At 44.4% G+C, this 25,657-nt stretch overlaps 1 protein-coding gene across 1 annotated transcript in view; it reads left to right on the top strand.

Annotated features, from left to right (window-relative positions):
- LOC107183702 (latent-transforming growth factor beta-binding protein 1-like) overlaps nucleotides 1–25,657 on the top strand; it is a 130,141-nt gene that overhangs the window by 102,885 nt on the left and 1,599 nt on the right. Inside the window, exon 3 of the mRNA XM_015566330.1 lies at nucleotides 5,046–5,215. Within this exon, the coding sequence (XP_015421816.1) occupies nucleotides 5,046–5,215 (170 nt within the window). The remainder of the gene's footprint in view (nucleotides 1–5,045; nucleotides 5,216–25,657) is intronic.

Below are 25,657 nucleotides of genomic sequence, written 5' to 3'. Positions count from 1 at the left end.
TGGAGGGAAAAGGAGCTTGTATGGACATATGCTTTCAGCTCATTTCTTGCTGCCTCTCATTTCCTTGATTCAGAGGGGAGAGAAGGGGGGGGCCTCAGCTAAAAGGAAGACCTTGCAGTCTCACCTACGTGGCTGTGGTGGGAGCAGGAAGTGGTGTAGCAGCCCCAAGGTCTCCTGGGATGCTGGATGGTCCTCTTCTGAACAGGAGTGAGCCTGTCCTTCTCCTAGCAGGTGCCAGCAGCACAGGGACAGGGTGACAGCATCGCTGGGGTGGCAGTTGCCCCTGAGATGAGACAGAGGGCTTCCCATTGTCTCGAGGTTAACAGAATAGACTTGTGGTTCTTATCAACCCCACCAGATGGATCCAGCTGTTTCACTTTCTACTCCATCCCAACCAAACACACTTAAAGTTCAAAACAACACTTACATCATTGAAACAAAAGTGTTTACAGTGTGAAGGCTTTTAGTAATTTAAGTCATTAATCTAGTGACAAAGGGAGGGGTGTGCTCTTCGTGGCATTGAGTCTGGGAAAATCCAGGGTTTTCCTGAGACCAAAGGATTGAAAGGAGCTAGAGATCGAGATGGCAGTGGAGGAGGTGGATGTTACACTCACCTCCTCTCACCTCCTCTCATGTCCAAACTGGAATTACAACTGAAATATAGAGCAATCAAACTGAACTGCCAACTGAAGACTCACCGAAAATAAGTCTTACCACCAAGGAATTACAGAAGAAGCCACACTGAGACTGGTAGGAGGGGCGGAGATGCAAATAGGGCTGGCTCCGCTCCCATGGCAGGGATTCCAGAGAGATATCTCAGCTGTGGGGTTTCCCCCAGAGAATCATGGGGTCTCAACTGCAAGCCTAGAGCCAGGAAGTGGCGCCCACATAACATCTGGCTGTGAAAATTTGTGGGGATTTTATCTACCAGGGAGAGATGGAGTCTGCTAGAGACACAGGCACCCTCAAAGAGGGTCAACACACACAATCTCATTCACAGCCACTTATCCTGGGCTCTGGCAGAGGGAGGGTAGAGTGGACTAGAATTGTTAGAAGAGAGACTGGAGTTTGTGGCTCAGGGGAGAAAGCTGAGGGGGCAACCACTGTGAGCACTCCCTTCCATAGGGCATGAGCTTGGGGAAATACAATAGCTCTATCCTCTGGACTCTCTGTTGCCCCACCCTGAGGAGCTCACACCCTACCAAGGAGTCAGCTGCCTGGGTCTGGGTGTAGAGGTCTGGGCAGTCTCAGTTACTGAGTTTATGTGGCTTTGGGGCAGAGGATATTCCCTCCACTTTCCTATAAACCTGATAGGCACCTCCCTCTCAAGGGAGATCTGCTAGCTCTATTCTACAGGCTCCTGGCAGCCCCACCTTCCCCACTCCTGCAGAATCTGGGACAGAGTGAGTTGTGTGGCTCTAAGATGGGGGCCAATTCCCCTCCCAACCCCCCATTGAATGGAAGGGAGGGGGAGAAACACAGAGAGAAACATTGATCTGAGAGAGACACATTAATTGATTGCCTTTCACATGCACCCGACTGGAACTGGGGATCGAGCTTGCTTACTGGGGATCAAGGTATGTGCCCTTGACTGGAATCGAACCCACAGCCCTTCAGTCCAAGGGCCGATGCTTTAACCACTGAGAAAACCAGCTAGAGCAGGGGACGATTTTTACCTCACATGCCTGAGCAGTGCAGAGCCTCCCTTCACACGGCCAAATCTTGGTCTGTTTGGGCCTGATAAACGCTGCTGGCTTCACCCTGACAGCTCCCTGAGACCAGCGGGTGGTAGTTACACCTGGAATGCCCTGGGACGTTTGCTGAGTGGCCTCAGACCCAGCACTGACGATGAGTTTGAACCTGTGATCTATCTGGTGAACACCACTTGCCCCTACACAGTGACTCACTGAGAACCTACCTCATGCAACTCTAGTGCCACCAGAGGCTGTTGCAGTGGTTGAGCCTAACAGGCAGTCGGCCTGTGGAGACAGGTGGAGGCTGAAATTGGGGTGCCTTGGGACTTTTGCTGACCTGCCCCTGGGCCTGGTGCTGGTTAAAGCTGGCCTTGGTGTGCAACTTGGTCTTTCCTGCACTCCGAGGCCCAGCAGAGGCATCCACAAACTGTGGATCACTTTGTAGCTTCAAACAGGTTGCCCAGGGCCAGTCACAGGCAGCATCTGACATTGGCCGGCACCAGAGTCCACCCCAAGAGGCCTCAGAACCAACATACCCAGTGGCCAGCTTCAGACAACATCAGAGCAGGATCCAGTTAAACTTCCCAAGTGGCATATCCAGTGCGAAATCTTGGCAGGCACCAGACCCTACTGAGGCAAATTCCGTTTCCTTAGTTAGCACCTGCAAACAGCTTGTACACTGAGGTATGGGCCGATCAATCCCCACAGCCAGCCAGCCTGAGGGGCGACCCCACACAGGAATAGGCCAGTAGAGATCAAGACTCAATTACCACAGGAGGGCCCACATTAACCCACATAAGGGACATTCCTAGAACTCCCATCTTAGGTGATTAAGGAGACTATGCCACTGGGTCCCACACAACACCTGCTATATAAGGCCATTCTACCAAGACTAGGAGTCAGAGAAGAAACCAACACAAAGAAGCAACACAAATGGGGAGACAAAGAAACATCTCCCAAATGAAGAAATAGGAGAAATCTCTAGAAAAATAGGTAAATGAAATGGAGGCAAGTAATTTACCAGATATATAGTTAAAAAAATGGTTATAAGGATGTTCAAGGAACTTCAGTGAGAACTTCAACAAAGATAGCAAGCATGAAAAAGGACACCAGAAAAAAAAGAAGAATACAGTATCTGAAATGAAGAATACACTAGAAGGAATAAATAGTAGCTCGGATGAAGCAGAGGATTGAACCAGTGATTTGGAAGACACAGTAGAAGAAAACATCCAGAGCAGAAAACATAAAAAGGAATTTAAAAAATGATGATAGTGTAAGGGACCTTCTACCCCAGCATGTGCCCTAACCAGGAATCAAACCGGCAACCTTTAGGTGCATGGGACAATGCCCCACCAACAGAGCCACATTGGCCAGGGCAGTACTGTTTCTTAATACCAAACCAGATCATAGAGGAGACTTCCTGAAAGCAATTTGAATGGCTATAGCGGTTTAAGTAGCATTTATGATTTTTTTATTTATGAAAATGCTCCCAAAGTTTGTTTATGAGTTGAACAGATTGCCAAGGATGTTATTTTATATTTAAAGTTCCTCTGCAAACTGTTGAAGAATAAAGAAATTCCTAAAAAAAGTGCTAGATCTAGATCACTAGTTAATACAGAGGCACTCTCAATCCCAGCTTCTTCTTCTTCTTTTTTTTTTAAAATTGATTGATTGATTTTAGAAAGAGAAAAGAAGGGAGAGAGAGACATACTGATTTGTTGTTCCATTTATTTATGTATTCATTGATTTATCCATGGATGTACCTTGACAGGGGGTAGAACCCGCAACTTGGCATATTGGGATGATGCTCTAACCATTTGAGGGCCCCAACTTCCTTTTCTTCCTCCATTTCTCATGGGTACCTTGTCCCCCTGAATAGCTCATGTATCAGCCCCAACTGGAATAACTCAAGTAGAAAGAGTTTACTTTGGACTCAGTTACTGCTTTTGATGAGACACTGTGTGGTGGTGTTTTTGGTGGATGGACAATTCACCTTTCATACTGACCTGCCTTGGTGTCGTTTCTTCCTCTGGCTTAGAGCCCCTCATTTGGGACAACCTTGAGACTTTCGGGGTAACTTATCAGTGTGAGAATAGCTCTGTGAACCATTTTCCTCAGTTAGAATATCGCAGTTTGGAAAAATTTTGTTCAGTTTAGTTGACTTTAATGTGCCACAGTCAATAAAATTTAAGATTACACCAGAGAGCAGGCAGGTTTCCTTCCAAAGGCCCCGTCTGCTGCTAAAATGCTCTGCCCATACAATTTTAGTAGCAATTCAGCCCTTTTCTGGAATCAGTTGGTATATCTTCTACATATTCTTCATTATTTATTAGTCTTACTTAGCTAATGATTTCAGCTCTGTCTCTCAGGGAATGACTAAAGCTGGGTGAAGCTTATTATTTTAAAGTATATGTTACATGCAGCAGAAGAGAACTGTCATAGAAAATAAAGGGTTGGGCCAGGAGGGTGAAAACACAGTAATTGTGTTCAGGCATCCCCGGAGATCTTGACTCATATTGAAGAAATAATGCGATTATGATTAGTCATTCTTATTGTTCTTAGAAACTGGTAATTATAAAATGTTGAACCCGAATAGTACAGTTTTAATCATTATGAGAAACAGCATAAAATATTTAAATGTTAACTATATAGAACGAGTGTCTGTTTTTCCTGTCATCATCATCCCTTATACTTCAAAAGATCATTTACATTTTTTGCAGTTTTGTGTGTTCCCATTGTTACAAGCATGTTCCCCCTTAGCCCTGTGTGGCAGAGTCTGTGGTTCAGATCAGGACAGTGAGGCTGGGTGTGATTGCCCCGCTTCCCTTCTAGTGTCAGGAAGGCCCACTGTGTGTGGTACAGATTCCCATTGTTTAGTTTCGCCAAACTCCTTCTTAAGATTTCTTACATAACCCTTTTTCTGTATTCTAGTCCGCCTTTATTCTCTTCCCATTTTCAACACTGCCTACTTATTTATCGGTTTACAGAAAACACGCCTTTTTGTATATGTGCCTGGCCATGCATGTCTTTTTATTATTTACAAATGCCATGTGTTTTGCATGGAGGCTTCTGGTAGCCGTGCTCTGAATCCTCCCTTAGAATCCACCGGCGGTGGCCCGTTTGTCCTAAATCTTCTCGACTGGTCAGGCAGAGTCCCTGTTAAATTGGAGGTTTCCAAGGGCAAGCTGTTAATTCCTTGGATGCTGTCAATGTCCAGCTACAGTATGTGAAGGAAAAATTGAGCCTGGAATGGAATTTATATTCCTGTCTAAGTTGAACGAACTTCTTATTCTTACTCGCTTTTTAAAATACCCGTTATTTATTTCCTGTCCTCACTTTGTTTCTCCCCAGAGTGACACCCCTGTCCTCCCAGAATGTGGTGATTCATCACGGCCAGACCCAGGAATACGTGCTCAAGCCTAAGTACTTTGCAGCCCAGAAGGTGATCTCGGGAGAGCAGTCCACTGAAGGTTCGTTCCCTTTAAGATACGGGCCGGATCAAGTAGCTGCACCTTTTCAGTGTGAGTATCGTCCAGCCAATCATCTCTCTAAGTTATAGTAGCCTCGTCTGAAAACACTTTGGTTTCGATGGCTTGAATGTGTCACAGTAGATAAAATTTTAAAATCACTTAAATAAACCCACATTGGTTCCTAAAACAACCAGACAGCAGCACTGTTTTCTTATTCAGAGGAAAGGCAGTTTGCTTGGCTGTCGGAAAAGAGTCTGAAGTGGCCTGTAATTCCGTTCCTGCAAGATGGTCCCATGTCTGAGGCACATGTGTTCTAATTTTAGACGCAGTTATATGCCTGCCGTGTTTACATTGATAAAATATGTAGGAAGCTGGCCAGGATGCGTTCCTCGTGAGACGTGTGATATGCCCGCGTTATTCTCAATACCCACCTACAGTGGGTATTGTCCTCTTTGGGGGTCCATGTTGTAGTGTATCAAGCAGATGGCATGGCAGGTTTTCCTCTGGATTTGTAAGGAGCCATTGTATCAGCGGCCAGCGTGGTGAATCTCGCACCATGTGGGGAGCTCAAGGACGAGCCCTGGCTGCGAGGGTGGGGAATGTGATGATTTGCGGTTTAGGTATTACAGAGTGTCTCCTGGCAGCATCTGCAGAAAACGTTCCGGATTGCGGCGCAGACCATTCAAAGGCCGGGGCTGGACGTGCGCACTCATTCCAGCAGCTTCCTGCTCGGTCTCCCGTTGACAGATGGCCTGGCCATCCGTTGTGAAAGAGAATGTCAGTCGTAAGGTGGGAAAGGACCGCTTTTCACCACCCAGAGTCCCGAGAATAGCTGAGATAGAATTTGTACTACTGTTTGGCACTTTAGAGGTCTGTATCTGTGTGGATTTGATTCCCTGAGTCCATCCCACCTCCCCGAACTGGTCACTCATAAAATGATGGGTTCTTCCCTCAGAATTGGTCACTTAACAAAAAGAGTATCTAATATAAGGTTTGTATATCCTACTTTGCTTCATGTGAGAAAATTCTGCTCAGTGATCTGAGGCTGGGACCCCAACCTACACGCCCCCCCAGAGCAGTAGTTTGATGAGGTTTATTGGGATGATGAAGAAAGCAGGCCCTGGAGATTTTATTTTAATTAATTAATAATAATAATAATTATTATTTTAAGTGTGTTTTTATTAATTTCAGAAAATAATAATTTTAAGTATGTCTTTATTAATTTCAGAAAGAGGAAGGGATATGTAGAGAAAGAAACGTCCATGAGAGAGAAACATCAATTGGCTGCCTTCTGCACTCCCTCTACTGGGGATCAAAGCTTGCAACCTGGGCATGTGCCCTGACTGGGAATCATATGGATGAACTCCTGGTACATGGGAGGGTGCTCAACCAACTGAGTCACACTGGCCGGCTTTAATATTATTTTTTAATCCTCACTTGAGGACATACTTAGAGGAAGGAGAGGAGAGAGAGAGAAAGAGAAAGAATATCAATGTCAGAGAGAAACATTGATTGGTTGCCCTTCGTACATGCCCTGACCAGAGATTGAACGCACAATCCAGGTATGTGCCCTTACGGGGCATAGAACCGGCAACCTTTTGATGCACTGAACCACTCTGGGCTGAAGCCCTGGGGATTTTAGAGAGGGAGGAATGGAGAAATCATGTAGCTCATCTCCTTGCCCTTCAGCCAAGAAAACTCCCAAGGCATGTGCAAAACAATAGATGTGTCCATCTTGTTTCTAAAGATCCTTTGACTTACGTGCTTTGTTAATATCCCCGTTCTGTGTCTATGGAGTTTTTCTAATCTTAATTTAAAAAAAGGCACATCTTATTTCCTTGTGGTCTCATATAGATCACATATTTTTTAGAAGCTCTCCAAAATTAGAATGTGATGGGGAGAGTTTTTGAAAGCTAATGGTCATACTGATAAAGGAGAGAGTTTATAGCTACATGAAGGTATGGGGAAAGGTGGTCTGAGAATCACTGGCTAGACTGTGGTTTTGGTTTGTTACTTATGATTTGTTATTGGAAGAAAAATTCCCACTGTGTGTGTATGTATATATTTTAAACTCTCAAAGTTTTGTTCAACTGTCTTCTGAAAGATGAAATTATATTTTAGAAGGATGTGTTCCTTATCTGTGTGGCCCATAAATTTCCCACCCATCCTGTTTCAATGTAGTTTCTCTATAGTTGGGAACTGGTAAAGTAATTCAGACTAACATGTGATCACAAAGATGGAGTTCTCTGTTCAACCCCTCCCCACCCCTCAAAGTTGGCGGCCGTTCAATAAAAAGGCCCAGGAACTTGCAAATAGCCATATCGGAGGCCAGGAAAGGAAACAGGGCTATTTTTTGCTGAGACCAGAACTCTACTGAGAACTGGAGGGCTAATGGGAAAGTTTTAAAAAGAGGTAGTTTGGCAGGACTATTAGGATACTAAAATAGCAAAATTGAGCCCGGTCGGCGTGGCTCAGTGATTGAGTGTTGACCTATGAACCAGGCGGTCACGGTTCGAGTCCCGGTCAGGGCACATGCCCGGGTTGCGGACTCCATTTCCAGTGTGGGGCATGCAGGAGGCATGATCAGTGATTTTCTGTCATCATTGACATTTCTATCTCCATTTCTCTCTGAATAAAAAATAAAATAAAGTAGAAAAATTGAGTAAGAACGACAATAGAAAGATTAATACTAGAAAGAAGTTACGGGTGACAGTTAAGATGGAAAAGTATTGTGCCCCCACATTTAACTCCACATCTACCTTTGCATGAGATAAAAGGAACCCCCAAGAAACTGTCCAGGTAACAGAAGGGGAGATTGAGAGAAGTCTGAGGAAGCGCAGAAACTTTGTCTTCTTTCTCATCTTCATAGAACAGACCAAATGCAAACAGACAAGCTCCTTTTACTGAAGGATATGAAGGTCCAACAATAGGAGTCGATAATTCTGACTCTTTAGAAAAATCGGTGGGCATGATGAATCTTGGGATGGAACTGAGGGTCTGGGGTGTCCTCACAGTCCACTGTCATTACTGTGAGAAGCTCTGGGGACTAGAGAAACATTTTGATTGGCAAAGAAACAATGTGTTCCCCATTTAAGCGGGATAAAAAACATGGTCTACAGCAGTGATGGCGAACCTTTTGAGCTCGGCGTGTTAGCATTTTGAAAAACCCTAACTTAACTCTGGTGCTGTGTCACATATAGACATTTTTTGATCTTTGCAACCATAGTAAAACAAAGACTTATATTTTTGATATTTATTTTATATATTGAAATGCCATTTAACAAAGAAAAATCAACCCCAAAAATGAGTTTGCGTGTCACCTCTGACACGCGTGTCATAGGGTCGCCATCACTGGTCTACAGTAATTACCAGTGGGTTGGTATAATACTACCTTGCAAGCAGTAATAACGATGTATTCCTCAGGCTGTAAGCATTGTGTGACTTAATCTGCTCATAATAGGAGGAGGCAGCAGCTCTCCAAGCCCAAGTGAATAAGGATTTGCTGTAGACACCGTAGGCTAAAGGAAGGAGAATTGGTCTGAAGAAGCAGGAAGAAGATGAGGATGGAGGATGATGGGTTCAGTAAAGCAAAACGTGTTAAATAAAGTGCTAACTTTAACACTCTGCAGATAAAACAGACTGGATTGGGAGACACAAGATATCAAGTTGCTGGTGGGATGTTCTCTGTTGTGAGGAGTAAATGTCATTGGAATTTCCCAGAGTTCCGATGGCATAACTCACCACCCCTGTCCCACGTGTGCTTTTCCTACTTCGATTCTGTGTCTTCACCAGCCTCTGCAGCACTTCCTGGGTAACATGGCATCTGGGTTGGGTGTTCTCTGATTGCTGGATATCTCTAGCACTTTATTTATTCGTTGGTCTTAACAGAATTTAATTGGCATGAGTATCATCTAGAGCAGGGGTCCACAGACTTTTTCTTAAAGGACCTGCTAATGAATATTTCAGGCTTCCTGAGCCAAGACACAACTCGAAGTTGTTTTATATAGGTACTTATATAACTATTTAAAATGTAACCATTTAAGACTCTAAAAATTATTCTTAGCTGGCAGGCTTTAAAAAACCAGGCAGCTGGCAGGACTTGGCTCAGGGGTTGTCGCTTGCCAACTGCTGACCTAGAGATTTACAGTCTCCCAGTCTACTGAAAATATCTAGGTTTTGGACCCGATTGGTGCTTGGAGCATGACAGTTGAGCCATAACCAACTGTTCTTTGTTGTCACAGCAGCCCACCCTCCTCACTCTGAAAAGTCTCAGACATATCTCCACTTAGTTTGAAGGCAGCGAAAAGTGTACCAGTATAGCAGCGTTATTTATAATCATCAAAAAGCAAGAACAGTCCAGATGCCCATCAACTGATAATGGGTGAACAAAATGTGGTATATCCTATAATTGGCTATTCAACCATAAAAAGTGCCGACACATGCCACAATGTGAATGAACCTTGGAAACATACATCCTCAGAGAATCTAGACACAAAAGAATCCCGATCCAGAGGCAAATTATATGCCACGTCATGCGGAAAAGAAGTCCTAAGGATGGCCTGGGGTAGAAAGGTCTTCTTTATCCAGTATCTTCCTTGGTGACGTGTAGGAAAGCACTGAGGACATAAGCCAAATGCTGTTGTGCCTGGTTTAGCATTTTTAACACAGAGGAAGAAGAGAGGTTGAAATGACATGATGACATTGGAAAGGCAAATCTTATGAAAATAGCCCATTGAGATTATTAGAATACCACATGCTCAGGAGCAAACCCAACTAACTCACGCGTAAAGAGATTAGTTTGGCACAACCCTCCAGAAAAAGACCTTGAGAGTAGTAAGTATCCACATCGAACTATCTGCTGTTGTAGTAAAAATACCGCGGAATGCTTGATAATGTTAAAACCAGAAAATTATATTTCTGTTATAGACTGCGGTGGAAGGACATTTTTATCATGAGGATTGTAAGTACTGGAGAACTTCCTGAGGTTGAGTGCAGAGTTACTTATAAAGGAGATCCTTATAAAGGATGAGCGGGAATATCCACGTAACGAACATGGTTCCCCAGGCAGCTGGGTTGCAGGTGAGGCCAAGTCCTAGAACAGTGATGGCGAACCTTTTGAGCTCGGTGTGTCAGCATTTTGAAAACCCCTAACTTAACTCTGGTGCTGTGTCACATAGAGACATTTTTTGATCTTTGCAACCATAGTAAAACAAAGACTTATATTTTTGATATTTATTTTATGTATTGAAATGCCATTTATCAAAGAAAAATCAACCAACAAAATGAGTTCGTGTGTCACCTCTGACACACGTGTCATAGGTTCGCTATCACTGTCCTAGAGCAAACAGACTGGGGACTCTGATTTAAATCCTCACCTGCTTCGTCTCTTTTTATCTGATGACTTTAATATTTGTAAATATTTAGAAATTTATACTTTTCTAAATGGGATTTCTCATTGCTAATTCCAGTTGTCTTCCTGTCAAGATGGACTTGGCTTTTAAATGGGTTATCTATATTTTGAAGTCATCGTCCAAAATGTTAGTTCTTTCAATTCAGCAAAGCTGGAATTTTAAATGTCAGAAAAAACAGGTGTCCTCTTCTGTACACTACCTTCCTAAAGCTATTAAAACAGATATAAGTCAGCCTCTTAAAAAACTATGCAGTTTGCCTCCTGCTGTGCTGAGACATGATGAGATAAGAAGAGATTGAGGACTGGCATTGCAAACATATGCTATTGTGAAATTACAAAAAGGAGTAGGCACCAGCCCGCTCTTTATTTTTACGTAAAGTGTTAAACATAATCTTTCTGCCCCACTAAGCAGCCATCGTGGTGCAGGAATCACGTACAGAGCCCCCATTAGGCCACTTCTGACGGCAGGAAACCTTGTTCTGCCCGCACCGGGACCACAGGTGACATCTTAGCCCCGGATGCGATGGTCTGTGCTGACCTCTCCCAGTCCTTGCAGTAGGCCAGTCAGCTCCACTTCCACCCAGTGACGAGTCCTGGGGCTCCTCCATTTGCAGATAGAACAGCTGGTCTCAAGTGTGAGAAAGAGGCTTGTTGCCCAAGTCCCGGCATCCAGTTCTGGCCTGGCTACCGTCCATGGTCCCAGATGTGGACCCTTTAGGCACTAGACCCCCCTACCCTCCTTCACATTTTGAATGATGCTGTGGTTGAATGTGCCAGTATCAGCCTTCAGGCTGTGTTCACACAAACATCAAGAAGCATAACGCATGAAAGCATCTCAGGGGTTCGTGTGGCAAATGGTGTATTTCCCTTTGAAAAAAAAAGGAAGTCCATGTGTCTGGTGTAAAGATTTTCTATGGTTACAAATTGGTACAGCAAATAGTTACCGCTAAAACTGTCTGTCTTCCTGGATGCCCTATTGAGGGAAGTGAGTGGTTCTGCACAGGGTTAGAGGAGACATCTAAGATGTTTGCATTGGCAAAACACATCTGAAGGTTAGGAGATACAGGCAGTATTTGGCCTGGACAGTTCTGCTTATGCCTGCCACTTCCAGGGGGCGGCAGACATCGATTAAAGGCTCTGGGTGCTCAATGCCAGTTACAGAATCCCCACAAGTGCATTCAGACCACCCACCATGGGATAGAAGTTGCCACAGCGTGTGGAAGACCAAATTCATCCTCCACTTGACTGACCCTTTGTGAAAGAGGGGAGAAACCTTAGAGTGGCACCTGGGTAAAGGCAAATGAAACTGTCATCAGTACAGATGAGAATAACTGGGACCAGATCCTTTTGCACAGGATGAACTGCAATAGGGAGCACTTCAGAGAGGAAACGGTTTGAAAACGGTGGTGAAGAAGAGTCTAAGAACCACCTCACCTCATTGGGATGTTGAAAGTTGGGCTCTGAGTGATAGGACAGCTCATGTGAAGAAAGAAAAAGTGTGCTGGCAACTCCAGTCCTGTGAGTTGCCCTCTCTGATAATTTATTAAAAAACCCAAATTTTTAGTGATTTCAGAGGGGAAGGGAGAGGGAGAGAGAGATAGAAGCATCAACGATGAGAGGCAATCATTGATTGACTGCCTTCTGCATGCCACCTACTGGGGATCGAGCCTGAAACCCAGGCATGTGCCCTGACCAGGAGTCTAACCATGACCTCCTGGTTCATAGGTTGATGCTCAGCCAATGAGCCATGCCGGCCAGGCTCTGATCATTTCTGATTGGCCGGGAGCCCTGTTAGGGCAAAGCTTTGCAGATGGACAAAGTGGAGGAGAGTGTTCCGTAGACACACCTTCTGCGGCTCTGGACGCCCGCCCTGCATGCCCACTACCTTAAGCGTCTGGTGTGTGAACGAATGTGTCTTCGGGATTGGCCCCAGCCAGCCGGGTACTAAGTGGCAGTGGAAGTTGTACCTCCAGCAACAATCTTACAAGAAGCTGATGACAACTAACAAGGAAGTGACTTAGCATCTAAGAGGAGTATCAAGTGTGAAAACACACCACCTTAGAGAAGGAGTGATGGTAAAGCTCCGTGCTTTTGCCTTCGCCAAAGCAACAAGTTCCTAAAGCTGCTGGGTCACCCACACACTGTTGTGTGGGAATCAGGAACCTTGAGCTGGTTTCCCAGCTTCTTGGCAGTGTGGATGTTAGCAGGAAAGATGGCTAGCAGAAAATCACCCAGGCTTTAGTAATGCCTGGCTAAGTCGCTGTTGGTTTACACTCATCTAGACAGCAACGTCATAGGATACTGTGTACAAACTAACAATTAAGAAAGCATTCGGGAAGCTGGGCCAGTGTGGTTCAGTGGTCGACCTATGAACCAGGAGGTCACAGTTCCATTCCCGGTCGGGGCACATGCCCGGGTTTTGGGCTTGATCTCTAGTAGGGGGCATGCAGGAGGCAGCTGATCAATGATTCTCTCTCATCATTGATGTTTTTCTCTCTATTTCCCTCTCCCTTCCTCTCTGAAATCAATAAAAATATATTTAAAAAAATAAAGCATTCAGGAAAGGTTAACATCAGGGTTTTGCTGAAGTGATATCTTCAGGAATCCCGATTCCATTGAAGGACAGGGTATTACCTATTGCAGAGAAAGTTCCATGTGTGGTCTTCTCATGGCCACTGTGCCTCAGTTGGGAGGCGAAGGTGGGTGGTATGTTTTAACCAGGAGCTGTTTGATACTACCCCAGTCTGGGAAGGTATGTGAACATGAACGCTCTCCCTGCCTCCTGACTGCTCACACACAGTTTAAGATAGCTGGGGACGGTGGACATGGATTGATTATAAACACTTCCAGGAAGCTTATCCAGCAATATGGAAAGAACCGTGGAGGGAAACCTAGAGTGAAGGGTGATGTAATCTAAATTCCCCAATGGGCAGCCTTTCGTGCAAGAGAAAGAAGCTTTAATCCCAAGGGCCCACGATTTCATCATAAATAAACCAATCCAAGGATGTTTCTGGGGGTTGAGGCTGAGTTCAGGATATTGAGAAATAAACACCGTATGGCTCCAGAATATTCTGTGATCAAAATGTGCTATTTCTAGGGAAAAAATAACACACATGAATTTACAGGTTGCCTGGTGGGGTGGGGTCCTACAGAGCAACATTTTGGGAAGAGGAAATCTGCATTTGAAAGAGAAGAGAGATGGTGCTTACTCAGCCTATTTTTTTTGGCCAGGAAATGAGGGTTTTACTTGATTTTACTTCTGAGTGCGAAAATAGTTTCTAGGGAATTAATCTCTATTGGAGTTGAAATGATAGTTTTGATTCAAAGTAAACAAGATTGAACAAAACACTGCTCACAAGACGCTCTGAAGAGAAAGTAGAATGCTATGTCTTCTTGTGTGTCAGTCTCCTTACTGAAGTGTCCTCTTAGCATTGAAAATGACTGCCTTGTGGTGAGTTTGTCTCTCCCCCTCTTTGCGGTAAAGACCTCAGTACCTTTCTTATATTTTTATATAACATTTCTTTAAAAAGAATGGTCCTGGCCGGTGTGACTCAGTTGGTAGGAGCATCGTCCTGTACACCGAGAGGTCCTGGGTTCAATTCCCAGTAAGGGCACATACCTGGGTTGTGTTTGAGTTTGATCTCTGGCCCTGGTCAGGGGGTGTGCTGGAGGCAACCAATTGATGTTTCTCTCTCTCTCTCTCTCTCTCTTCCTCTCTCTCTTTAAAAATCAATGAAAATGTGCTTGGGTGAGGATTGAAAAATGAAAGACTATTTGTTGCAATTGTCTGTGATGTTAATTCTGTGTATTTTTCAATATTTACCTCGTATTAGCCCCTCGTGAAACTGAAATGTAATTAAACTGAAACCCAGCTGTCCCCATTCTCCTTTATCCCACATGAAGGGAGCAGACATTCATACATGGGAGGAAAGCCTTTTTCCTAAGAGGTGCTTGCAATAGCATTATATTTGAGTAATTCTCTGACAGGCAAACATTAAACCTTGAGAGAGATACACATTTGTACGGCTGATGTCTGTATATGTATATATACACGCATATGCATATGCATTCGCTCATGTATAACTATGAGTATTATTTAAACAGTCACTGTTGGGAACTTCTTTTTTTAACCACGTATCAAGTATCCATGAGAAAAATACTTGTAGTTCTAACTGCATTTCACGAGTTTGTACTTTCAAGGATCCAGCTTTTTTTTTTTTTAACTAAATGAAAACATTTTAATAGGCAGCGGTTGCTTTTGTGAAAAACCGCATCGTTATTTGAAAATCCCTGTCTCCTAGAAACAGATTTAGAAAGCTTTGGTGAGAGGAAGGAAAGCATCCGTAGAGCAGGTGAGAGGGTGGAGGCTCCCATTCCCTGGGTTGCTGGCCTCTGGGCTTCTTGTGTGGGATTGATGTCTGGAACCACATGACCTGGCAGCTGTTGTTTGCATGAAGGCCCCTTAATGGCTGCAGGTGCATCTGGTGATGGCACCGCCTGCCTCAGATCCAGCAGAAACCAGAGCTCTTGCTCCCACACATTCAGAACTTACTTATGCATAAGTTTCTTCCCTCCTCCCTCTTGCCATGGCCTCCTTGTGGGTGTAGTGGACTTTCTCACCCCATTGACTTTGACTTTGACCTTGGCCATGTGACTTGCTTTGACCACTGGAGTGTGGGCGGAGTGACAGTCTACCAGCTCTTTAAAATTTATTTTTTTTAAATTTCTTTATTGATTAAGATATTACATATGTGTCCTTACCCCCCCATTGCCTCTCCCCCCCCCCCACTCATGCCCTTACCCTCCTGTTTTCTGTGTCCATTGGTTAGGATTATATGTGTGCATACATAGGATTATATGTATGCTGGGCTCAGGCCCAGCTCTGAGCTTTAAAGGGCCTTGTGTAGTTGCATTCTTCCTTCTACCACGAAAAAGGCCTGGATCCAGTCTGCTGCCGTGCTAACTCCTTTGACATCTGCAGCTTTTCTTAGATTGCCTTATCAGCCAGGGAGAAAATTTACTTTTTAAAACAGTCTGGACAAGTCAGTTGTTAGTTTCAGTCGAGTAGATGATACTGTTTTAATCAGAAAGGATACCTACAGGTAAAAAAAAATGCTATTCTTGCCACAGTGGACCTCAAAAATAGGGGCGGGGTGTAGATACTTGACTCAATAAAATCTATCTGAGCTGGTCAGCTGCCTCTAGGAGACCTGGTAGAAGAGCAATGCCACCAGAGATGGTATTGATGAAATGAGATTCATCAGAGACTCTCAAGGGATTTGTAGATTAGAGTTGAACATTAAGCAGCTAAAACAGAAATGGAAAACCAAGTAAAACCGGCCAGAGAGAAGCTTTGTATCATGTTAATGTTGGGTACAAGAATGAAGTTCGTCAGCATTTTCTGAAAAGGGCTGGGGATAGGGCACCATACAATGTATTGCTAAAAGTACTCTGGATTCTTAGTGTCTCCCCAGTTAATTGAAATATATCCTTCATGAGGCCTGGCTCCTATGGCTGGCTGTTCCTGGGTTTTCTGGAGACTTTTATCTCCCTTAATGCTGCGCACAGCTTTACAACACCATCCCATCCCCGGAGGCAATGTGCAGCCCTCACAGTGTGCTATAGCCTAAGACCCCAGCTCACACATGTTCTGTTTGTGCCCTTCCCTCTGACAGCTGCGCATCCTGATAGCTCAGAGCACCAAAGATTGCCTTTTAGAGGGAAAACCCAGCTGCTTTAGTTCGTTTCTACGCTCCCCTTTTAGTTCTTCCCCCTGTCCGCACCCCCTCACTTCTAAGAAAGCTTGGGGTGGGTTGGCAGATGGACAGAGGGTGGGTGGGTCAGTTCCATCAGTTCCTAAGATCTCCGAACACTTAGAGAGTCGTTCTGCCCGCACTGGGGCTCAGTAGGGCCTCATGTGCTATTTATTTATGGTTGCGTACCAATTTGGGTTTTTAATAGAGCATTCTTAGGTCTCAGGGGTTCTTGCTCACATGGAATGTCCAATTTCAGTCCGGCGGCGTGCTTTTCTCCTTCAACCCAGCCTTCTCAAGTACTTTGTGCCATATATTTTTCATAGTAATGCTCATTGAAAGTGTAGGAGAGGCACTGGGGTAGTGAGAAAAGGACAGTGGCTTGTATCGAAATCCCAGCTCTACCATTTCCTAACAAAACGACCTTGGTCGAGTTTCTGAGGAAAGCCTCTGTAGTGCCCCTGCCTGTGAAGTGGGCATGAGCGTAAGGTGCGTGGTTGTGGTGTGTCTTTTGAGCTCTGTGGCTTAGCAGGCACTCAGTACACATTTCATGAGTCCATACCGCGTGCAGGCAGTGCTCTGTGCATTTAGAAAGATCCGTAAGTTCTACTTCTATGTTTTCTAGAATGTAGGCCATAAAGAAAAGCAGAGAAGAGGAGTGTGTATGTGTTTGTTAGTTTGTCTACTGCTGTGTAACAAATTACTCCAAACCTTAGTGTCTTAAAGCAACACATGTCTGACAGTTTCTGTGGTTCAGGAATTCAGAAGTACCTTAGGTGATTGCTTCTGGCTCGGATCTTTTCTGGCTCAGTTGCCATCAGGGTAGCAGCAGGGGCTGCCGTCATTTGGTCATCTGAAGGTTTGACTGGGGCTGGGCGATCTGCTTTCAAGATGGCTCACTCACATGGCCATTGGCAGGAGATTTCTGGTTTATTGCCATATGGGCCTCTTCACAGGCTTTCACAGCATGGGTGCTATCCTTCCCCAAAGTGAGTGATTCAAGAGGGAGAGAGAAATAGAGAGAGAGAACAAGACCAAAGCTGCAGGGCTTTTTAGGATCTGCTCTCTGAAGTCACAAACCATCACTTCTACTTCAATCTATTCCTGTAGACAAGAGTCACTAAGACCAGCCCATGTTGAAGGGCAGGCAAGTACACATCACCTCCTTAAGAAAGAAGTATTAAAAAAAATTGTGGATGAACTTTAAAACTGCCAGTATTCAACTGGAGAGGCACTATTTTGATGAGAGTCAAAAGCAAAAGAGGAAGTTGAAAATGAGTAACCTAAAAAGAATGAAATGACAGCTGGAAGATTGATAATGCGTAATTGCACATCAGTGATTCATTTCGTATTGGCCAACTAATCATTTTTAATTTTATTTATCACATGATATTGGAGCATGGCTAGGTATAATAGGATGATTTTGAAAAAGGGATATTTTTTAGACCGAAATGTTTCCTAATCATGAGATCTATTGAATTAGGCAGTAATCCTTTGGGGAGAGACGTTAGGGCCATTTAAAAACTGAGCCAGAGAGACGTGTGTGCTGGGAGGGAAAAAGAAAGACAGAATCTGTATTCTGCAAGCTTGGATATCCCCGATTCTATAATTCTAAATTACTTCACAGATTTCAAAATGCCAGTTTTCTTCCATATAATTAATTGCTTCACCAGATCAAATTGGAGAGTTCTTTTGGAAGTTGCGAAATGTTCTCATCTTCAACTTCCTTAGTGCCACTTAAAATAAAATGCATTCAAATGGTATTTTGGTTTGCTCTGGATTGTGGTTGCTTATGAGAAAGAACTGGACTCCCTGAGAGACACATCGGGGTGTCTACTTCTGAGCTGCAGCCGTAGTGACTCAGAATGCTGGTCCAGGGAGCAGGTTTCACCTCCCTCTCTGCCCTGTCTCTTGACTTTTTTTCCCCTTCAAGCAGAATTTAAATTTTGTAAGCTGTAAAAGGCCACTTTCGTCCTTATGTCTGCCTTTAGTGTAAGAGAGAAACTCCCAGGTTCCCTTGTGAAGATAATGGGGCATTCACCTTTGTTAAAGTTTTGTGCCTGACAGGTCACTTCTCTGCTTTTCCCTCAGACAATGGAATTGCGCTGGCTTCCCAGCCCGAGCTCCTACTACCTCGGGTCACTTACCTTCATTTCCTCCCCCTCATTCTTTCCTGTGTCCCTCAGCCCTCGCCACATGTTCTTTCCCCTTGTCAGAGAAAGAGACTCACCAGGTGACATGTATGTTATGAAAAGGAAAGGAGGATAAAAATGTGAACCGTTTTCCTTGGTTTGAGTGAAGCCGAGGGGAGGTTGGAGAAGTAGACGTATGTTCATAAACAGAAGTATGTGCAGGGCCAGGTAAAGATGTGGGGCGGGGGAGGTTGTCATGTTTGGGCATGCCTGTGTGCTGAAAATCATGGAGGGAAGGGGGAGTTCAGTTGGGTCAAAAGGATGGAAGGTGGAGAGAAAAGGAGGAAAGGTTTCCTAGGAGTAGAAGCTGTATGTGACGGAAGTAGGTGCGTGAGTGAGGACTGTTGGCCCGTCCTGCCTGGCGAATGCCTTGGCTTTCCATGGGGGATGCTGTAGGCCAGTGATGGTGAACCTTTTGAGCTCGGCGTGTCAGCATTTTGAAAAACCCTAACTTAAGGTTTTTCTGGTGCTGTGTCACATATAGAAATTTTTTGATATTTGCAACCATGGTAAAACAAAGACTTATATTTTTGAAATTTATTTTATATATTTAAATGCCATTTAACACAGAAAAATCAACCAAAAAATGAGTTCGTGTGTCACCTCTGTCACGCGTGTCTTAGGTTCGCCATCACTGCTGTAGGAGGTGAGGCTCCATTGGGTCTAGATGGAGGAGGATCCTAACTTTTTTTGAAGGAGGTTGATTTTGCAAGAAATATTTGTCAGAGAAATATAGGCTCTATGGAATCCTAATTCTTAAGTGGCACTAAGGAAGTTGAAGAAGTGAACATTTCGAAACTTTCAAAACAACTCTCCAATTTGATCTGGTGAAGCAATTAATTATATGGAAGAAAACTGGCATTTTGAAATCTGTGAATTTAGAATTACAGAATCGGGGATATCCAAGCTTGCAGAATAGAGATTCTGGGACCCCAAAGAGAAATGGCCCCCACTTCATCAAGCTTGTGACTAAGTCATGAAATGTGTTCCTTGGTAAACACATCGCTCAATAGATATCTGTCCTTGCAGTCAGACTTGCTTCTCCACATACAGATAAACAGAAGTTATTTATGGAAATGCTGAGTGATAGACGGATAACAAATGCCTCCATCACGTCTCTTTGGGAAAACAACAAATGTGGGGATAAATAAATCCTAATTCAGTTCCAAATGAAGGGACAGAAAATGTGAGTCATGTGAAGCACATCTAATGCGCTTTCCCTGTGAGGCGCCCATGCAAACAAGCCAGGTTGCATGAGTCTTAGAGATGGAAGACAGGTGTGTGTTTACTGCTCTGTAACTTGTTCTGTTCACTCAGGGACACTAGTGATGTCCTCCCCTTGTGGGTTGTACTTAAGCCTCTCCCCCGCATGGCCACAGTGTAGCATCAGAAGCTGTGCTGCTGCAAGAAATGGTGTAGGTTCTTAAGGGAGGTGGAAATTTTCACATGAAAAGTGCATCTTTTTAGTAGTATTGCTCCCTTGGGAGGCACGAACAAAGAGTAACATCTTGAATGTTGAGGGCTAAAAAACGAACAGAAAACATCCCTTAGCAAACTCATTTAACCCTCTCCTAGTGTGGTTCCCATAATTGCTAGCATTCTAGATCAAGGCAGAAGATTGCATTGTCAACTCAGAACTGAGAAAACAGGTGCAGTGAGCTCCCTCACCCTCCCTGACTTTCTTCTTAGCTACCTTTTAAGCTATGAACTGATTTAAGTCCTATTGTCCCGGGAATGTGTTTCTTCAACTCTTTTTAAAAAAATGTTTTTATTGACGTTAGAGAGGAAGGGAGAAGAAGAGAGAGAGAGAAACATCAGTGAAAGGGAAACATGGATGGGCTATCTCCTGCACGCCCCCTACTGGGGATTGAGCCTGAAACCTAGCATATGCCCTGACTGGTAATTGAACCAGCAACCTCTCTAGGTGCATGGGACACTGCTCAACCAACTGAGCCACACCGGCTGTGCTCTTCAACTCTTTATCACAACATTTCAGACGCCATGGTTCATTCAGGATGGGAGGGCAACAGTAGGTTCTCTGGGTTTCAGAATTAGGAGCAGAGGAGAGAGTTCCAGATATGTTGTCCCAGACAGGGAAGGTTTTAAAGTCATGTGGGAGACATCACTGTGGGACAGCCTGGTACCCAGAGTTGCAGCCCCCCCCCCCCCCCCCAGAACTGTCCCTGTCGCTGCCTCTACTTGTGGTGCCTTCAGCAAGGCTGTCACCTCTTTCCTCGGACTGCAGTCCACAGCTTGTTCCTGGCTGTTCCTCGTCCACACACTGAAGTAGGCCTAGACAGTTGAACCCCGTCAGCGTCTAGGATGTTAAAGGAAAATACCTTAGAAAAGAGGTCAGAAAATGAAAATGCCCTAAAGCCATTGGTTTGTTTTTCTAGTTCTTCACTTTTATTACCAACTGTATTTTCTTTCTCCAAACACTGGGTCAGATTCTGCTGGGTAAGTAAACTACGATTAGTCTTTTGACTGTAAAATATATTATACCTTCAAAGATATTTGATTTTGTTCCCGGGATAAAAATAGGACCTTTAAAAAATATTTTTAGAGAAGAGAACTTACAATGATTGGTATTTAAAGGGGGAAAACTCCGAGGAAAAAAGGAAAGATAAAATCCCATAGTCACAAGGTGAGCTTTTTAAAGTCCTGCTGGGGCAGCATGGGTGTCTGGATGCAGGACAAGACTAAAGGCGAGAAAATGTGATTTTTAGGTGAAAATCTTAGTTCTAAAATCCCGAGTCAAGGCACAACAAAGATTAAATGAGAAACAGGAGATTAGGCCAAACTCCTGAAGTAAGTGGAAATTGGGGATGAAATCTACGGTGTCTATTGCTGGATCCATGCTAGTCATTCAGCCAATCTCCCCAAGCTGAGAATCAAAGTGTATTTCTCTTCCTTGCTGGTTTTTATGGCCTGGTGATAATTTATATCAGATCCCAGAGTCTGGGTCATAGTGTTTTTAATTTCTTAGTTGCTTTTTGCCTAACAAAGAAAGTGGATACTTAGTAAATCACAAATATGTTTATTATAAACTCAACTGTTGACACATCATAAATTTTATTTATAGAATTAAAGGAAATTTCCATCATTTGTCAGTTTGATTTTTTGCATATGTTGTGAAATTCTGGGAGCAAATAATTGTCTATTTTGCTATTGAAAAGTGTTTGAGAAATTTCTGTTTCCTGTTGTTTACTCAGTTATGCTCTCATTGGCATGATTAATTGAAAATTTTTACTTTTTTATATCATTTGCCATTTGGGGGTAACATTTTAATGATTTGGGGGAAAATGTATCTTGTAATAATTGCAGAGTTTCCTGATTAACAAGAACTGTGCTTTCCCTTGACCTGAAACTTCTATGGCTGAAACATTTATCTCTGACAAATATAGCATGTAACAGGGGTATTTGGAGGCTAAAGGTGTATAGGAGTGTTCCTTGGTGTGTTTTCTTTTTTTTTTTTTTAACACTGCTAACAATTACCCTATAGACACATACTGTTATTTAGCTTCCTGTCAGTGAAGTTTGTTCATTCATTCAATTATTTCTTGAGCACTTACTTATGACACATGTTGGGTATATAGTAGTGACCAGGACACTTCTGGAGTTTGTATTCTGGTGACAATAATCAAACACCACATATATAAAGTATTTACTAAAGTATATACTAAACTAGAGGCCCGGTGCACGACATTCGTGCACTGGGGGGAAAGGGTCCCTCAGCCTGGCCTGCGCCCTCGCGCCGGCAGTCAGACATCCCCCAAGGGGTCCTTAGTGCTGCTGCGGAGGTGGGAGAGGCTCCTGCCACTGCTGCTGTGCTCACCAGCCATGAGCCTGGCTTCTGGCTGAGTGGTACTCCCAGTACTGACCGCAAGGGGGCAGCTCCTGTATTGAGCGTCTGCCCCTTGGTGGTCAGTGCGCATCATAGCGACCAGTCATTCTGCCATTTGGTCGATTTGCATATCAGCCTTTTATTATATAGGATAGGAAATGTAAAGCAGGGTTTGAGGGATAGAAATGTGGGAGTGTTGCAGTTTCATGCCAGGTAGTTAGGAAAGGCCTCTTAATAAGGTGACATTCTGGAGAAGTCTTTGAGGAGTTGATGGAAGAAGCTGTGTATATGTGGGGAAGAGTATTCTAGGCATACGGGACAGCAAGGGCAAAGGCCCGAAACAGGGGTGTGCTCAATATTTGAAGAATAGCAAGGAAGCCAGAGTGGAGAGGGGTGTAGCAGATGAGGTCAGGGAGGTCACAGTTGTGGAGGGCCTCCTAGGTCATTGGCTTGTATTCTGATTTAGAGCGGGAACCACTGAAGGGAGGAGTGTCATGATCTAACTGACCTACATTTAAAAAGGATGCATTGAGTGCTGAGTGGAGAATAAACTATAGGAGGGGAAAGGTAGAAGCAGGAAGTCCAGGTAGGAGACCATCGAAATAATCAAGACAAAGGATGATGGTAGATTCCACCAGTGTTGTCATGGAGGTGCTGAGAAATTGTCAACTTCTGGAAATAGAGCTAAATAGGATTTGCTGCTGTGTTGAGTCTTTGGTGACACAAGGTCGAGAATTGACTTGCCATTTTCTGAGCTGGAAGACTTGCCAAAGAACAGGTGTGGATTTGGGTACATGAGACATTAGACATCTACTCAGCAAAGTTCCATAAGCAGTTGACTAGTTGGGTTCTTGGACACACACACGCACACACACCTTCAGTACTCATGTGCACACATGCATACACACAAGGGAGAGGTGGTCCAGGCAATACTTACACACTTTCTCTACAGAAGTCTGTAGATGGTATTGCCAAATCCATAAAGATTGAGCTCTGGAACCCTCCCTGGGTAACATCATGAGGAGCAGTGGTCCTCGAGGTAGGAGCAAAGTGTAGAAAGAGTATTCTATGAAGCCGTGTTCTCCTGTCAGAGAGGCTGAAAGTTTGAGTAAGAAAGAGCCAGAGAATTTGCCATTGGCTTTGGCAATACGAAGACCACTTCAGATGGGTGGCTTTGGTGAAGCATTGACAGGGAGAACTTGATTGCAGCAGGTTCAAGTGAGACTAGGAGGGGAGGTAGTAGAGAGAGCCAGTAGAGCAGCTCTTTTGAGGAGCTTTTCTGTAAAGGGAACAGAAATAGAGCATTATCAGCAATGGAGTGGAATGGGGACAATGGGAGGTGGGGTATTTTTGAAAAGTGGGAACCAGGGCATTATAGCATGTAATTTCTACTTTCTATAATTTCTGTTTTCTCTGAAACAGTAAGCAAGGCCATGCATGACTGTGCATGACTAGGTAGTGTCTGCATTTCTGCCCAAGTGGGTATTTTTGGCCTGTATTTACATTTTCAAACATGGTATTCATTTAACCCTTGCTTTTGATAAACAATAAGCAATTCTTTCGGAAACTCAGAATGGGTCCAAAAATTTATTCTTATGTGAAATGATTTAACAGGCTCTCCTTGTTGGCTTCTCTATAGGTCTGTCTCCTTACAGTATAAAAATGGAAGGAAATCACGTGTGTATGGGAAAGGGAGAGATGAATATCTGACATACAGTTGCCTTTAGTGAATATTAAGGGAGACTTGAGAGGCGGAGGAAGCTCAGATGTTTTCACTTATATCACCAATGTAGCAACTGTTTATCTGTGTCCCTCTTTGTTTAGTTACTTCTCCTTGGAAAAACTCAAGAGATGGTGTTGGATTGTAACTCTAGATGCTTAGCTGAAGAAGCGCCCACATCAGAACGAGACATCCCCTCTGAGTTCCCTCTTGGAGGGTTTTCCAGGACTAGGGCAATCTGATGAAGTCACAGACTTGATATAAATTTCTCTTTACGTAGCACCTTTCTCGAGGAACACAGAGTATTCTGTGGGCATTATTTTACCAGTTCAGGAGGAGTTACGTAAGCCTGGAGAGCCGAACAATCAAGCCCTGTTATTCTAAGCATTATTTAATACGCTGATGATTTGTCCTTCAAAGAATTTTTGGCCTTCGGGCAAGCAACGGACTGCAAGTGGGAGAATTAGCTATTAGCCTTGTTTCTGTCACTGCATCAGCGCCGGGGTCTCCTGGGACTGGCTTCGGTCATGGGCTGGGCGGTGGCTTGTCCTCACAGCGAGGCTGCGTCTGCCTCCCCAGGACATCGCCCGTGCTGGTGGGTCCCCCCGTGTGCGTTGGATGCGTGTCATGTGCTGTGGGTCGCAGCATTCTGGCTGCATGCAGGGGAGATGGTATTCGTTCCCGACATCTGATGTGAGTCTTGAACTTGTTCTGTTTATTTCTTTGGCTGCCGTGGCTTTTGGTCACATCCTAGTCTAACGACTGAAAGAGGGCAGCTGTGCTCTTTTCTAGCCCGAAGTCCATTTGTCGGGAACAAGACTCGCATTTTTGAATTCTTCCCCCTCATTAATGATTGGGAAGCAGCAATGAAAGCTTTTTTTTTTTTTTTTTTTTTAATATGGAAAGGGTATCGGCTTCTCTCCCATCCCTGTCGCCATTCACTCGGAATATCTGTGGTTTGCCTTCCCCCGGGTGCCAGCGCCTCTTCTCGGAGGTATAAACTCACACAGGGCCTGGCAGAAGCTGCAGACAGGATGTTGACTCTCGAGTGTCTTGACGGACTGACTGACTCGGAGGCCCCGTGGAGGTGCTCCGTGGCTCCAGGCAATCTGTGTTCCTAGCCAGGCCTCAAAGCCCACGGTCTGAAAGTGCTTGCTTCACAATTCTGGGGCCGGTGGACCGACGGGGATCTGAAAATTACATTTTTTTCTTTTTGGTCGGAGGGACCGAGCACGTGAAAGCTGTGCCCACAACCCCCTGTTAACTCCTGACCGGCCTGCCTCTTGCTTCTCAGGTGTGCGATCCTTAGTCAGCCCATAGGTGCCCCTTGGGATGGTCTTCTGCCACCCGTGTGACTGTGGGCTTCAGAGCTGTTTACCAGAATGCCCCCCGCATCCGTGAGGCCCCCCTCTGTGGGGTTGTCCAGTCATCCTTTGGGTCACTTCATTTATTTCATGTTTATTTGGAACGTGCTCCATGCAAGGCCCCAGGGGTCCACAAGTTTTCACTTAGTCAAGGCATTTGAGGAAGAGGCCTCTTAGGGACCAAGTGGCCTCCGTAGGAAAGGCCACTGT

This window comes from Myotis davidii, unplaced genomic scaffold (assembly GCF_000327345.1).
Source record: "Myotis davidii unplaced genomic scaffold, ASM32734v1 scaffold238, whole genome shotgun sequence".
In the NCBI taxonomy this organism is placed as follows: domain Eukaryota; kingdom Metazoa; phylum Chordata; class Mammalia; order Chiroptera; family Vespertilionidae; genus Myotis; species Myotis davidii.
Note: the sequence above shows the minus strand (reverse complement) of the source record. Positions and strands in the feature narration are given on the sequence as shown.